Source organism: Maylandia zebra, linkage group LG14, assembly GCF_041146795.1.
Source record: "Maylandia zebra isolate NMK-2024a linkage group LG14, Mzebra_GT3a, whole genome shotgun sequence".
Taxonomy (NCBI): domain Eukaryota; kingdom Metazoa; phylum Chordata; class Actinopteri; order Cichliformes; family Cichlidae; genus Maylandia; species Maylandia zebra.
In genome coordinates, this window is record NC_135180.1 from 13,668,942 (window position 1) to 13,680,665 (window position 11,724).

The 11,724-nt window shown below is 42.2% G+C and overlaps 1 protein-coding gene across 1 annotated transcript; it reads right to left on the minus strand.

The window, feature by feature from the left end:
• Positions 1 to 8,013: 8,013 nt before the first annotated feature.
• LOC143422039 (uncharacterized) lies at positions 8,014 to 10,728 on the minus strand. Its single transcript, XM_076892261.1, has 2 exons — positions 8,879 to 10,728; positions 8,014 to 8,806 (listed from the first exon to the last, which is right to left on the minus strand). Exons 1-2 carry the CDS (start codon positions 10,007 to 10,009, stop codon positions 8,063 to 8,065), a joined length of 1,875 nt encoding a protein of 624 aa, XP_076748376.1. The 5' UTR covers positions 10,010 to 10,728; the 3' UTR covers positions 8,014 to 8,062.
• Positions 10,729 to 11,724: the final 996 nt, after the last annotated feature.

Genomic DNA, 11,724 nt, shown 5'->3' on the forward strand with positions numbered 1-11,724 from the left:
ATTTTATGCTGCATTAATAACTAATGAGTATAATTTTAATGACAAGATTAAATATCTAAATATTTGGGATTTAGACTATTGAAAAGTATTGTTAGTTACTATTTTTACTCTATTTAATCCATGCCTTATTAAAAAAATAGTACTAACATTATTGTTTTCTACAACATGGCTCAGTGTGAGTGCATGTTATTTGTTTTTGCTGGCAGTAGTGTGTTGGTATTTTCTAGCAACTTTACATTAGAACTTCTTCCCCTTTGAAAATGGATAAACATTCCCAACTTTTTCCAAGTTCCAAACCACCAGACACCAAGTGCTCAATGTTATCATACTAGTCAAGGCAACCTTTTCCGCCTAAATTCATATACAAGAATTTTGAATTGCAAATAGTATGTTTTAGACAGACCGTTTTTTCACCAGCATTAGCTTATTTTCAAAGTAAATATTGTCTTCATGTACCTTCATAATATTTTTACTACCATAGTGTTTATCTCATTCTTCAGTATCCATATTTGGAAATGAAAAATACAAGTTAATGAAACTAAAAAACATAATTTACAGATTACAGCATTGGTTCTGTTGTGTTGCTTAAACAAATGTCAGTTTAAATGTAAACCATGCAGACCCTTAATTTAAAGTAGTGTCAATACTTTAAGTTAGACTACCTTTTTGAATGTTACTTACGTATATTGAGTTGTGTACTTTTTGCCCAGATACTGAGTATCTGGGCAAAAAGTACAGAGGGTCGTGAAAACTGCCCAGCGCATCGCCGGAGCACCACTTCCTGCCATAAAAGACATCTACAGGAAGCGGTGTCTGAAAAGGGCTGGGAAAATCATCAAAGACCCCAGTCACCCATCACATGGACTCTTCACCCTCCTGCCCTCTGGGAGGCGCCACAGGAGCCTCCGGACTAAGACCACCAGGTACCGGAACAGCTTCTTCCCCACAGCTGTCAGACTCCTGAACTCTGCCTCCTGACATCTGACCCACGTTAAACTCATGGACTGAACATACACACACCCACAATGGACAACTGTACCCTCAAACACAATAATAACATGGACTGAACCACCACTCACAACCACTAGCACTTTATATAGCCTCTGTAGAAACTATCTACACCCTCACTTATCTTAACTGCACTAATGTATAGCTCTGTGTAAATAATCATTCTGTACATTCGATAATCTTTAATCCTACAACTGTTTACAACTTGCATAGTTCCCATTTCTGTATAGCTGTATATCCCAGATTCTGTAAAGTTATTTATTTCATATTCTGTATAGTTTTTCATATTTATATCCTATTCATATCCTGTACATAGCTTGTACTCACTACAGCCTGTACATACTTATAGTTATAGAATATTCACAACATACTTCATACCGTGTACATTATAACATACCATAATAGACCCATTTCTGTAATATACTCACATATCTATATTATTGCTAATATATATTGTAATATATCTATATCACTAAAGCACTTCTGGATGGATGCAAACTGCATTTCGTTGCCCTGTACCTGTGCATGTGCAATGACAATAAAGTTGAATTCTATTCTATTCTATTCTATTCTATCATTGTGCACATTTGTTTCAAATCTTCAAACTCTTTTGAGACTGTAATGAGTGAGGCTGAAGAGTGAGCAGATCTTCTCTCTGTGGATCAGCTTTGTCCTGTCTTTACACCCAAACCTCAGGTGGCCTAATCAAGCACTGGGCCTTTGAAGTCTAACTAACTGCAGGCCTCCACGCTTCTCTTCTCTGTGTGTATTTGTGTGTGAATTGTTTGGGTCTGAACCAACACATGCTTGAGTCTACATTTGGAAATATTTTAATAGTATGGAGTATTTGCCTGTGTGTGTGTGTGATGTTGTGTGCCTGATCATTCTCCCCTTACTGCAGTAGCATTGACAAAAGAGAAGCGCTAATCTGTTTGCCATTGCAAATGTGTCAAAAGAAAAGCCAAGTGGATGAATCTTTTATCCCTATTATTTCACTATGTTCATGATGTTACGACAAATGTGTCCTTGATAACTAGAAAACATGTGTAACAATAATAGGTTTACAATTTAGAGTACATATAGTACATAGACTGACTCAGCCACTATCACCATTTGGACTGTGGATTACCATTCTGAAGCTTCCCCCAAGGTTGTTTTAAACTTCAAAATAACATAAAAAAGACGATGATTAATGGACCCATGGGCACTTTGCCCTAAAACTTTTGCCCTAAAACCTTAATTCCTGTCTTCTGTACATGGAACCATCATTTGGTAGATTAACAATATGATGTTTTAAATATATAACTTAAAACTAGCAATTAAGAAAATAAAGTAGTAGTCAATGGAAGTGATATATTTTCATGAACATCTCTACAATCTGAAGTCCATTGTCATCATCATTTGTCTTGATGTTGTGATCGAAAAACAGATGCTCAACTTTAATAATTAAAATAAAAGTAGTGCAATATCTGGAATGTTTAGAGAATTGAAAGCATTGGATAATTGATCGATTAGCACATTTATAGACAGATGAGATGTGTTTCTTCATCAGTAAATTAAGCAAAGAAAAAAAAAGATCTGAAGTTAATTCCAAAAACTTGCATTTGATATTTCATTATGAGATCCAAAAAGATACTGATGAACATGAAAGAAGTCATCATTAGGCTGAACACTTTAAGAGTGGCCAAATCAACAATCCAGTGCATTGTTAGAACATAATAAATGCACTGAGCAGCTCTGCAACCGTAAGGGCTTTAAAGAACACAGAAGAAAGCTAAAATGCATTATGACAGAATTATTTCCATGGTTAAGAACAACTTAACCATGTCAAGAGAACTCTTGAGGAGGAAGATGTATCATTTTCTTGCCTGTCAAGATATGTTAACAATGAGTAAATATAGAGTGAATATATACAATCAATAAATACAGAAAGTAAATACAGAGGGTTTACACTAAAGTGCAAATCACTGGTAAGATTCAAGAACCGGAAGACCAGATTACTCTTTTCCAGAAAATATCTAAAAAAAACTCTGCACATTTCTGGAAAAGAAATTCTTTGGACAGACGAAAGGAAGACTGACTTACACCATAATGATAGAAAAAGAAGAGTATGGAGAAGGAAAGGAACACATTACAGTGGAGGTAAGGTTCTGGCACGGGCATGTGTGGCTGCCAAAGAAAGTGGGTATTTAAAGTGTTTACTGGTGATGTTACTGTTGATATAAGTAGCAGGGTGGATTCTGATATGTAGAGGCCTATACTTTCTGCTCAAAGTTAGACGAATACTGCAAAACTGACTGGACCATGCTTCAGAGCGCAAATGGATAATGACCCAAAACAATAGCAACCCAATAGTTGCTAACAGTCACAACCTAATAATAGTCAAGGTAAAGAAATTGTAATTTCTTCACTCATCATCAATCTGATCTCAGCCCAGTAGTACATGCTTTTTACTGAAGACAAAGTGAATGCAGAGAGACCCACAATGAAGCAGCAACTGAGGTAGTTGCCTAAAGGACTAGGAGAGGATCTCCCCCCATATTTGATGATGCCACTTAATTCAATTACTTATGAGACTCAGGAATTACAGGACTATGCATAAAAGTATCTATCACGCTTAAATATTTAAGGCAATACTTTTTTTAATTGCCTTGAATTAAAGCTGAAAATCTTTGCTTCATCCACATTTTAATTGTTTTCCTCGAAATTCCCTGTGGCAACGCTCAAAGTCAGAATTACAAAAAAAATTGTCATCCAGAAAGTTATGGACCTCACTGTACTTCTTTTATTTGAGACAAATATTCCATTAACATGTAGCTAATACATCTATCTTTAAACAAATTTCCCTCAGTAGCTGTCTTTCAGTAAAGAGCACAAGACTGACAGAGGAGGGTAATTACATTATAGCTATACAGAGACCTTGAGCTGGACTGTGTAGATATTCAGAGTTTAGCTTCAGAGGCTTTCTATTTTACTTCTCTGACGTCAGCTCCCATGACACACATCTGCTTGAGAGACAAAGAAGGGACAGGAGTGCAGTCTGAGAGCACTCTTTTCCCTCTCTTGCTCCTCTAGATTCCACTCACACCAGGGATGGGATGTGTGAGACTTAGGTCGAAGTGGTTTTCTTCTGAGTGGAACCCTCCAGAGTCAGTAACCAATCAGAAAAAGCCATGATTCTATTAGGCAGTACAGAAGGCCATGTACCAGTAATCCTGGTAGATGCTGGAGTGTACTGTGATTGGCCACATGCTGGCACTCTCACATACATTAAATGCTCTTCACAAGTATATAGGTAACAGAGAATTATGTGGTTCCCATCTGACTGTCTTCTTTGTGCTTTTTCAAGGCTCATCACTCAGCATCTGCAATCGTGTACACTCTGCTGTATGGGATGACAGTACCAAAAGGACAATGAAAATCTATTACAATGTAGTGTAAGCATATTAGCAAACAATGTTTAATTATTTGAAGACAGTGAAAATTAGAAACATTTGTCTGCTCTGAGGGAAAACAACACTTGACTATCGAGAGCAAAAGAGATGTTAGTTAGAGCTGCCATCTCCATCATCTGTGTCCAAAATTCAGCACTGATGAAAAAACAAGGAAGAAGCATTGTATATGTTATTGTATTGCATTGTCAAATCGTTTTTGGTTTTTAAAAGTCTTTAAATATTTTAACGTAACAATTGTATACATATTTATTATTGGAAATATGCTAATTTTTACAACCCTACAGCAAACTTTTATCTTAGCAAAATTTACTCTAACCAAGCAAAGGTTACTCAAAGTTGCAAAGACAAAGCAAAATTACCATTAGGCCATTGGCTTATTGTTTTGGAAGACAATGCAAAGCTTTTATAGTTCGCAATCTTTCTGTCCTTCCCTACTGGTCCTATGTACAAAAATACAAAAAAAGTCTATTATCATTATCATTATTATTATTAGTAGTAGTATTAGTAGTAGTAGTAGTAGTAGTAGCAGTAGTATGTCACCATTAAACAACACTGTGGGTTTTGGACAGAGCTAATTCAGATATTTATTTTTAATAAACTGGGGAATCTGTTTCTAAAAAAACCAATAGATAGAAATACTCATATGGCACATCTACAGATGGTTTGCTTTTATAGGGCAGATTTTAAATTGTATGGCATTGAATGCACTTTTTGCCTTTTCTTTGTTTTGAGGATTCAACCTCAAAGTTTGTTAAGAGTTTATAATATAGGACACTGGTAAGCTTTGACTCTATCACAAGGTCCAGGTTAACTAATCTTCGAAATATTGCTAATCCTCATTGACTCGAAATCAATTGCTAGGCTCCTTGTGGATATTCAGTGATAACAGATTTTTGTTTTTGTCTGTCTTGCAGTGGCAAGATGGTTATCCAAAGTGTTGGTTTATTAAGCACATCAGATTACAAGGTCACTATAAAGACACCAAAGTTAAATAAAGATAGGCCCACCATGTCCCATTTAAAATTCTTCATTTTTGTAACTGAGCCCAGTGTATGAATATTGATTAGTACTGGGATGGGATTTTCTACAGTTCTGGCAGTTTGTTTTTCCTCATGTCCTTAACAATGTTTATTACCAGCCTTCATTAATTCTTCAAAGTCCCCAATTCATTTCTTTTTTTTTTTTATCTACCTCTTGTCCTAATCATGCTTGTTTTGGTCTTTATCATTTTAAATTCATCCTTAAACACTGTGATCATCACAAATCGAAATCTCATCTGACTCAGGTGTCTCTTCTTTGAGTCCAAAAGTACAGTCAAAAGTTTAAAGCTGTCTCTTACTGGGAGATGCTCTACCTTAACTGCTGCTTGTGCAGACTAAACAATAGTAGAGGTGATTAAACCGAACAAAGATATTAATCCTTTCTTGTTTGATGTGATGGACAGCCCCAAGGTGAAAGTTTTTGTTTGTTCATTTTCTTGTTAATTTTGTTGTTAATTTTCTTCCTTTTATCTATTCTCTGTGGCGATGAACGTGCACACTCGTATGCAAGCATGCTTATGTGTGCGGTATAGGCCTGTCTCTCCTGAGGTGGCTGGTGATAGAAGTAGTTGTTTGTTTTTGTTCACTTCTCTTTTTCCCCTCGTTCTCTTCCTCTAGGAGAAGACGACCGACTACTGTACCACCCGCTAATCAGCAGTGCTGAGATTAACTCCACAGAAAACCAAACAAACAAAGAGAGGGAGAGATTTTTCTTTTCCGCCTGGGCTTGGCAAGAACTCCTCCCTTCCCTGGATCCCTCGTTCCTTGTCCGAATGGAGACAAGAGGGAGCGCAGAACAAAGGAGTAAGCATCCCTTTGTTGGGATTAGGTGAAAAGAGAAAGGCTCTTGTATTTGAGGCACTAGGCGCATGTTTCCTCATCTAATTTAATAACGTGCTTTTGTGCCTTTGAGATATTTTGTGCTTGTGCATCTTTTTCATATATGTGTGCATGTGTGTGTTTTTGGAAGTTCAAACCTCACACCTATGAAACACCCTGGTCATGCTGATATGTTGGTAACTTGTACCATGACAAGAGACAAAGTGATTCCAAATAAGCCACTCTGACCTGTGAAATGGCAGCGAAAGCTTCGAAGCCGTGTATTTTGGCAAGGATCTTTGTGTCACTATATGCATGTGTGTTTGTTTGATAAGAATGGCTGTAAAAATAACCACAATCTGCTGCAGTGTGGTACATCCGTATGTGGTTTGATGGGATTTGAAATGCTTTTTTTAATTTGTCTTCATTTACAGTTTAGCCATGTAAAATGAAATAAATAAACAGACTAGGGATGACACGAGTGCTCTGTCTTCCTCATTCTGTACTTCTGCACCGCACTTCATTAACTTTTCTGCTCTAAGCAGAAGAGTTTTAATATCTCTCTCTCATACGGTCATGTTCTAAGTTTGTGAGCGTGTCGTTTGGCAGTGTTTGGGCCTCTGCATGTTTGTGAATGGTACAAGCAAGTATACTGGATGTAGAATCCCTTAATGAATTCAGCTCCTGAGAGAATAGTTATGATGGCAACATCTGCCACAGGCATAGCTGGTGTCACATTTAATTTCTTCCTCTGCACACAGTTTTCAACTAAGAGCTTCCTAGTCTTCCATGAAGTTGCTTCTAACCTGATGCAACATGATAGCCATGATTAAAGTCATATCATTCCATCGCTTCTGTCTCAGGGTCACTTGGTGTAAAAAAAAAAAAAAAAAAAAAAAAAAACCAAAACAAAACTTGTAGTGGCAGAAAATGTTTATTAAAAGACTGAAGCTGTCATGAATCGCTGTGCGGCAGGCAGGAGACTGGGAACTTGGAAAACTCACAGAGAGACACACAGGGAGATCCACACAGCATGAGGGACGACGCAACACTGACTCAGAAACACAGGGTTTAAATACACTGGGAAGTAACGAGGGGAATGAGACACAGGAGGGCACAGCTGGGAGAAATCAGGACTGACGAGACAAGCAAAGCAGGACGCATTCACATGAGACACGGACCATCAAAGTAAAACAGGAAGTATCACACAGAGACGTGAACTTGACACAGTGGAGACAGCAACTAAGAAATACAGAGACATAAACCATAAGGCAGAGGTCTAAGAACCAAAATACACAGGGAAATACTCAGCTGGGAACACAAGAGACTAGACGAGAGAGTAACAAAAAACCAACCATGAGAACATAATGCACAATGCAGAGTGACAGAAAACAAGAAACTCAAACATGCAAAGACACACAATTACACAGAACAGAGGGGACACAGAGAGACATGAAGGGCAAGGGATCAAAACTAGAAGCCATAGAATAAATCACACACAAGTACAATAATACAAAAATCACAAAGAACTAAAAACGCTGGGTCAGGAGACCCAGGACCGTGACAGTACCCCCCCCCCCCCCCCCCTCAAGGGCTGGCTCCAGACAGCCCAAACACAGAAAAACAAAACCAAACAGAAAACAACCCAGGGTGGGCGGCGGGGGCCCAGGCGGCGGCGAAGGAGACAACGGAGCAGTTCAGGAGGCCGACCGCGCGGAAGGCAGCGGCGGCTCTCCAGTGTTAGGCGTGCTTGCCATGGCCCGGTGGGCACAGGACCAGTCGAGGCAGGACCAGGCGACGACGGGGCTGCAGCAAGCGAAACAGAAGCCAAAGACGAGGCTGGGCCAGACGGGGACGAAGACTCGGAGGCTGGGCCAGGCGGAGCTGACGTGGCAGGTGGCTGAACGGGCTCGGCGGAGCTGACGTGGCAGGTGGCTGAACGGGCTCCTCGGGCCCTCCAGCGGAGACAGGTGGCTGAACGGGCTCCTCGGGCCCTCCAGCGGAGACAGGTGGCTGAACGGGCTCCTCGGGCCCTCCAGCGGAGACAGGTGGCTGAACGGGCTCCTCGGGCCCTCCAGCGGAGACAGGTGGCTGAACGGGCTCCTCGGGCCCTCCAGCGGAGACAGGTGGCTGAACGGGCTCCTCGGGCCCTCCAGCGGAGACAGGTGGCTGAACGGGCTCCTCGGGCCCTCCAGCGGAGACAGGTGGCTGAACGGGCTCCTCGGACCCTCCAGCGGAGACAGGTGGCTGAACGGGCCCCTCGGACCCTCCAGCGGAGACGAGGAGGTGCTGGCTGGGCTCACTGGAACCCCCAGCGGACGAGGTAGATGGCGGCACGGGAGCCGCGGAGTGCTGGATGAGCTCATCCGAGCTTCCAGCAGGAGCCGATGTAGAGCCAGAGAGAATTGGGACCCCGGGCTCAACGTTAAGCTGGCTAGAAAACTGCACTGCTACGGGGAACTGGGCCAAAGGTTCAGGTGCGAGCTGAGCTGCTGGACACACGGGGACCTGAGCTGCTGGACACACGGGGACCTGAGCTGCTGGACACACGGGGACCTGAGCTGCTGGACACACGGGGACCTGAGCTGCTGGACACACGGGGACCTGAGCTGCTGGACACACGGGGACCTGAGCTGCTAACGGTGGAGAAGTAAATGACTGCACAGGGGACTGAACTGATGTCTGTAGTAACGGTGGTGGTGAGAGTGGAGTAGGTGGTGGAGTTAATGACTTCACAGGGGAATGAACTAGAGGTAGTGACGGTTGTGGTGCTGGTGGTTGAGTGGGTGACTGTGCTAAAGGAGGCTGCACTGGGGACACTGGAGACTCTGGAGACTGCACTGGGGAAAGCAGAGCTGCAGGAGACTGCGCTAGAGACTGCAGTGATGGTTGTAGTGGAGGTGTGACGGGTGGAGGAGTGGCTGAAGTGGCTGCGGGTCGGGCGGCTAGTGGCTCAGCTACAGAGCATATTAACGGCAGGGCTATGGGTTGAATGTCTGACTGAGTAGCAGCCTGAATGGCTGGGTGTAGTGATGGTGGTGGTGGAAGGGAAACAGGTGGTAGTGTGGATGACGGAACTAAGGGCGACTGAGTGGCAGACCGAACTGATGACTGAAGCGATGGTAGAGGTGAAAATGGAGCGTGTGGTGGAGTTAATGGCTGTGCTAGCGGGGACACAGGAGACGCAGCTTGTAGCTGGGCAGCTAAGAGAGCTTCAGGAGGCTGGGCAGCTGATAAACTGTTCACATTACCATCCGTAGCACAAAACACAGCCCCTGAACGAATAGTCCCACGGTTCGACACAGAAAAAGAGTCCTTACTCACCACAGCCGGCGATGTACAAGTCTGAATGTCCGGCTGTGGGGTGGCGCGCTGGCGGCGTGATCGTCGTTTCTTTTTTGATGATGGCTCTGACGGGCCGAGCGGCTCCACATCCGGCCCTTCAGGCAGGTGGGTAGTAGCAGCTGGGGGATGAAGGTGGAGCTCGTTGTGGATTAAATCCTGTTCGAGTGGGTGGAGCGCACTGAGTAGCCAGGGAAGACCAGAGATTAAACGCTGTAGTTTGGTTTCCACAGCACGGCGAAATTCCTTCCCCTCATGTTCGAGCCACAGATGCAGGAGTCTTTCCACGGAGTAGATAATGTCCAGACGCAGTTCTTCTGGTGGGTTGAGTGCTGCTGGGTCCATATCTGGTCGCGTCGTACTGTCATGAATCGCTGTGCGGCAGGCAGGAGTTGGACCCAAAGTGCAGGACTCACAGACTCAGGGAGGTGAACTCAAAACTCAGCTTTATTTGCTGGCAGGGAAAAAACATACAAACTAATCTAAACTGGGAACTTGGAAACCTCACAGAGAGACACACAGGGAGATCCACACAGCATGAGGGACGACGCAACACTGACTCAGAGAAACACAGGGTTTAAATACACTGGGAAGTAACGAGGGGAATGAGACACAGAAGGAGGGCACAGCTGGGAGAAATCAGGACTGACGAGACAAGCAAAGCAGGACGCATTCACATGAGACACGGACCATCAAAGTAAAACAGGAAGTATCACACAGAGACGCGAACTTGACACAGTGGAGACAGCAACTAAGAAATACAGAGACATAAACCATAAGGCAGAGGTCTAAGAACCAAAATACACAGGGAAATACTCAGCTGGGAACACAAGAGACTAGACTAGAGAGAGTAACAAAAAACCAACCATGAGAACATAATGCACAATGCAGAGTGACAGAAAACAAGAAACTCAAACATGCAAAGACACACAATTACACAGAACAGAGGGGACACAGAGAGACATGAAGGGCAAGGGATCAAAACTAGAAGCCATAGAATAAATCACACACAAGTACAATAATACAAAAATCACAAAGAACTAAAAACGCTGGGTCAGGAGACCCAGGACTGTGACAGAAGCACCTTATTTTATACATATTAAGATTGAGGAAGGGTATTTGCAGATTCAGAAGAGATTTGATGGGGATAATCAATTTAGCTTATACTCCAAATGGCTTCAAAGGTGACAGGATGAGGTTATTGACCTTATGTCAAGCAATAAATCGCTTAGAATTAAGCATTCAAGGTATTAGGATGTCAATAGGTTATCACAGAGATAGGAGCATATTTCGATGTCAGTGCTATACCTCAGAGAGAGAAAAAAAAACAGGAAAGCAATAGAGCCTTTGTTAAATCCCCAAACACAATACTCATTGCTAATAGCTCTTTCTAGTATATTGACTATGGTATTGGCTAATGCTCAGCCTGTCTGTATTCCCTTCACTGGAAACCAGAAATCCATGAAGGTCTGTTTATTTATTTATTCATTCACTTTTACGTACTTCTCTGTATCGTATTTATGTTTAGGCCCAAGGCATGTTCAGACTATTTTCTTTGTATTGACTGACCAATATTATTTTGTAAGACAACCAAAACAATGTGTAGCATAACAGTGGATTTATATTTGTATTAAATCACTGCCTTAGGTAGTGAACCTCAAAAACTTCTGAAACCCGATACCGTCAAACACCATAACATGTGCCCCTTGCTAAAAATGTAACTGCATATCGCTGTTGATGCAGCCTGCACAGGTGCAAAAGCCTGCAATGGCATCAACCTTCTTGTGTAGGCTATGTTATAGACTCTACACAGATTGCCTGCAGGACTGAGGCAAAAGAAGATGGGGAGAGAGAATATGAAAATACAGACTGAGACTACAAAAAAACCCTACATGCTGAGATCAATAATTACCCACAATTTTACTCTTTCCACAAGTTTCCATTTATTTCCACACACATTTCTACACACATACATACATGCACATCCACATAAACACTGTATGACACCTCTGAACTCTCTGCAAGAGTAAATTAGTTCTTTCCTTGGGGGTGAAACTCCA

Excerpts from the sequence above, each read along its gene's own strand:
- LOC143422039 (XM_076892261.1), bottom strand. The coding sequence starts at position 10,009 with ATGGACCCAGCAGCACTCAACCCACCAGAAGAACTGCGTCTGGACATT. Across the intron at positions 8,807-8,878 it reads CCGTGTGTCCAGCAGCTCAG|CTCGCACCTGAACCTTTGGC; the intron begins GTCCCCGTGTGT and ends CCAGCAGCTCAG.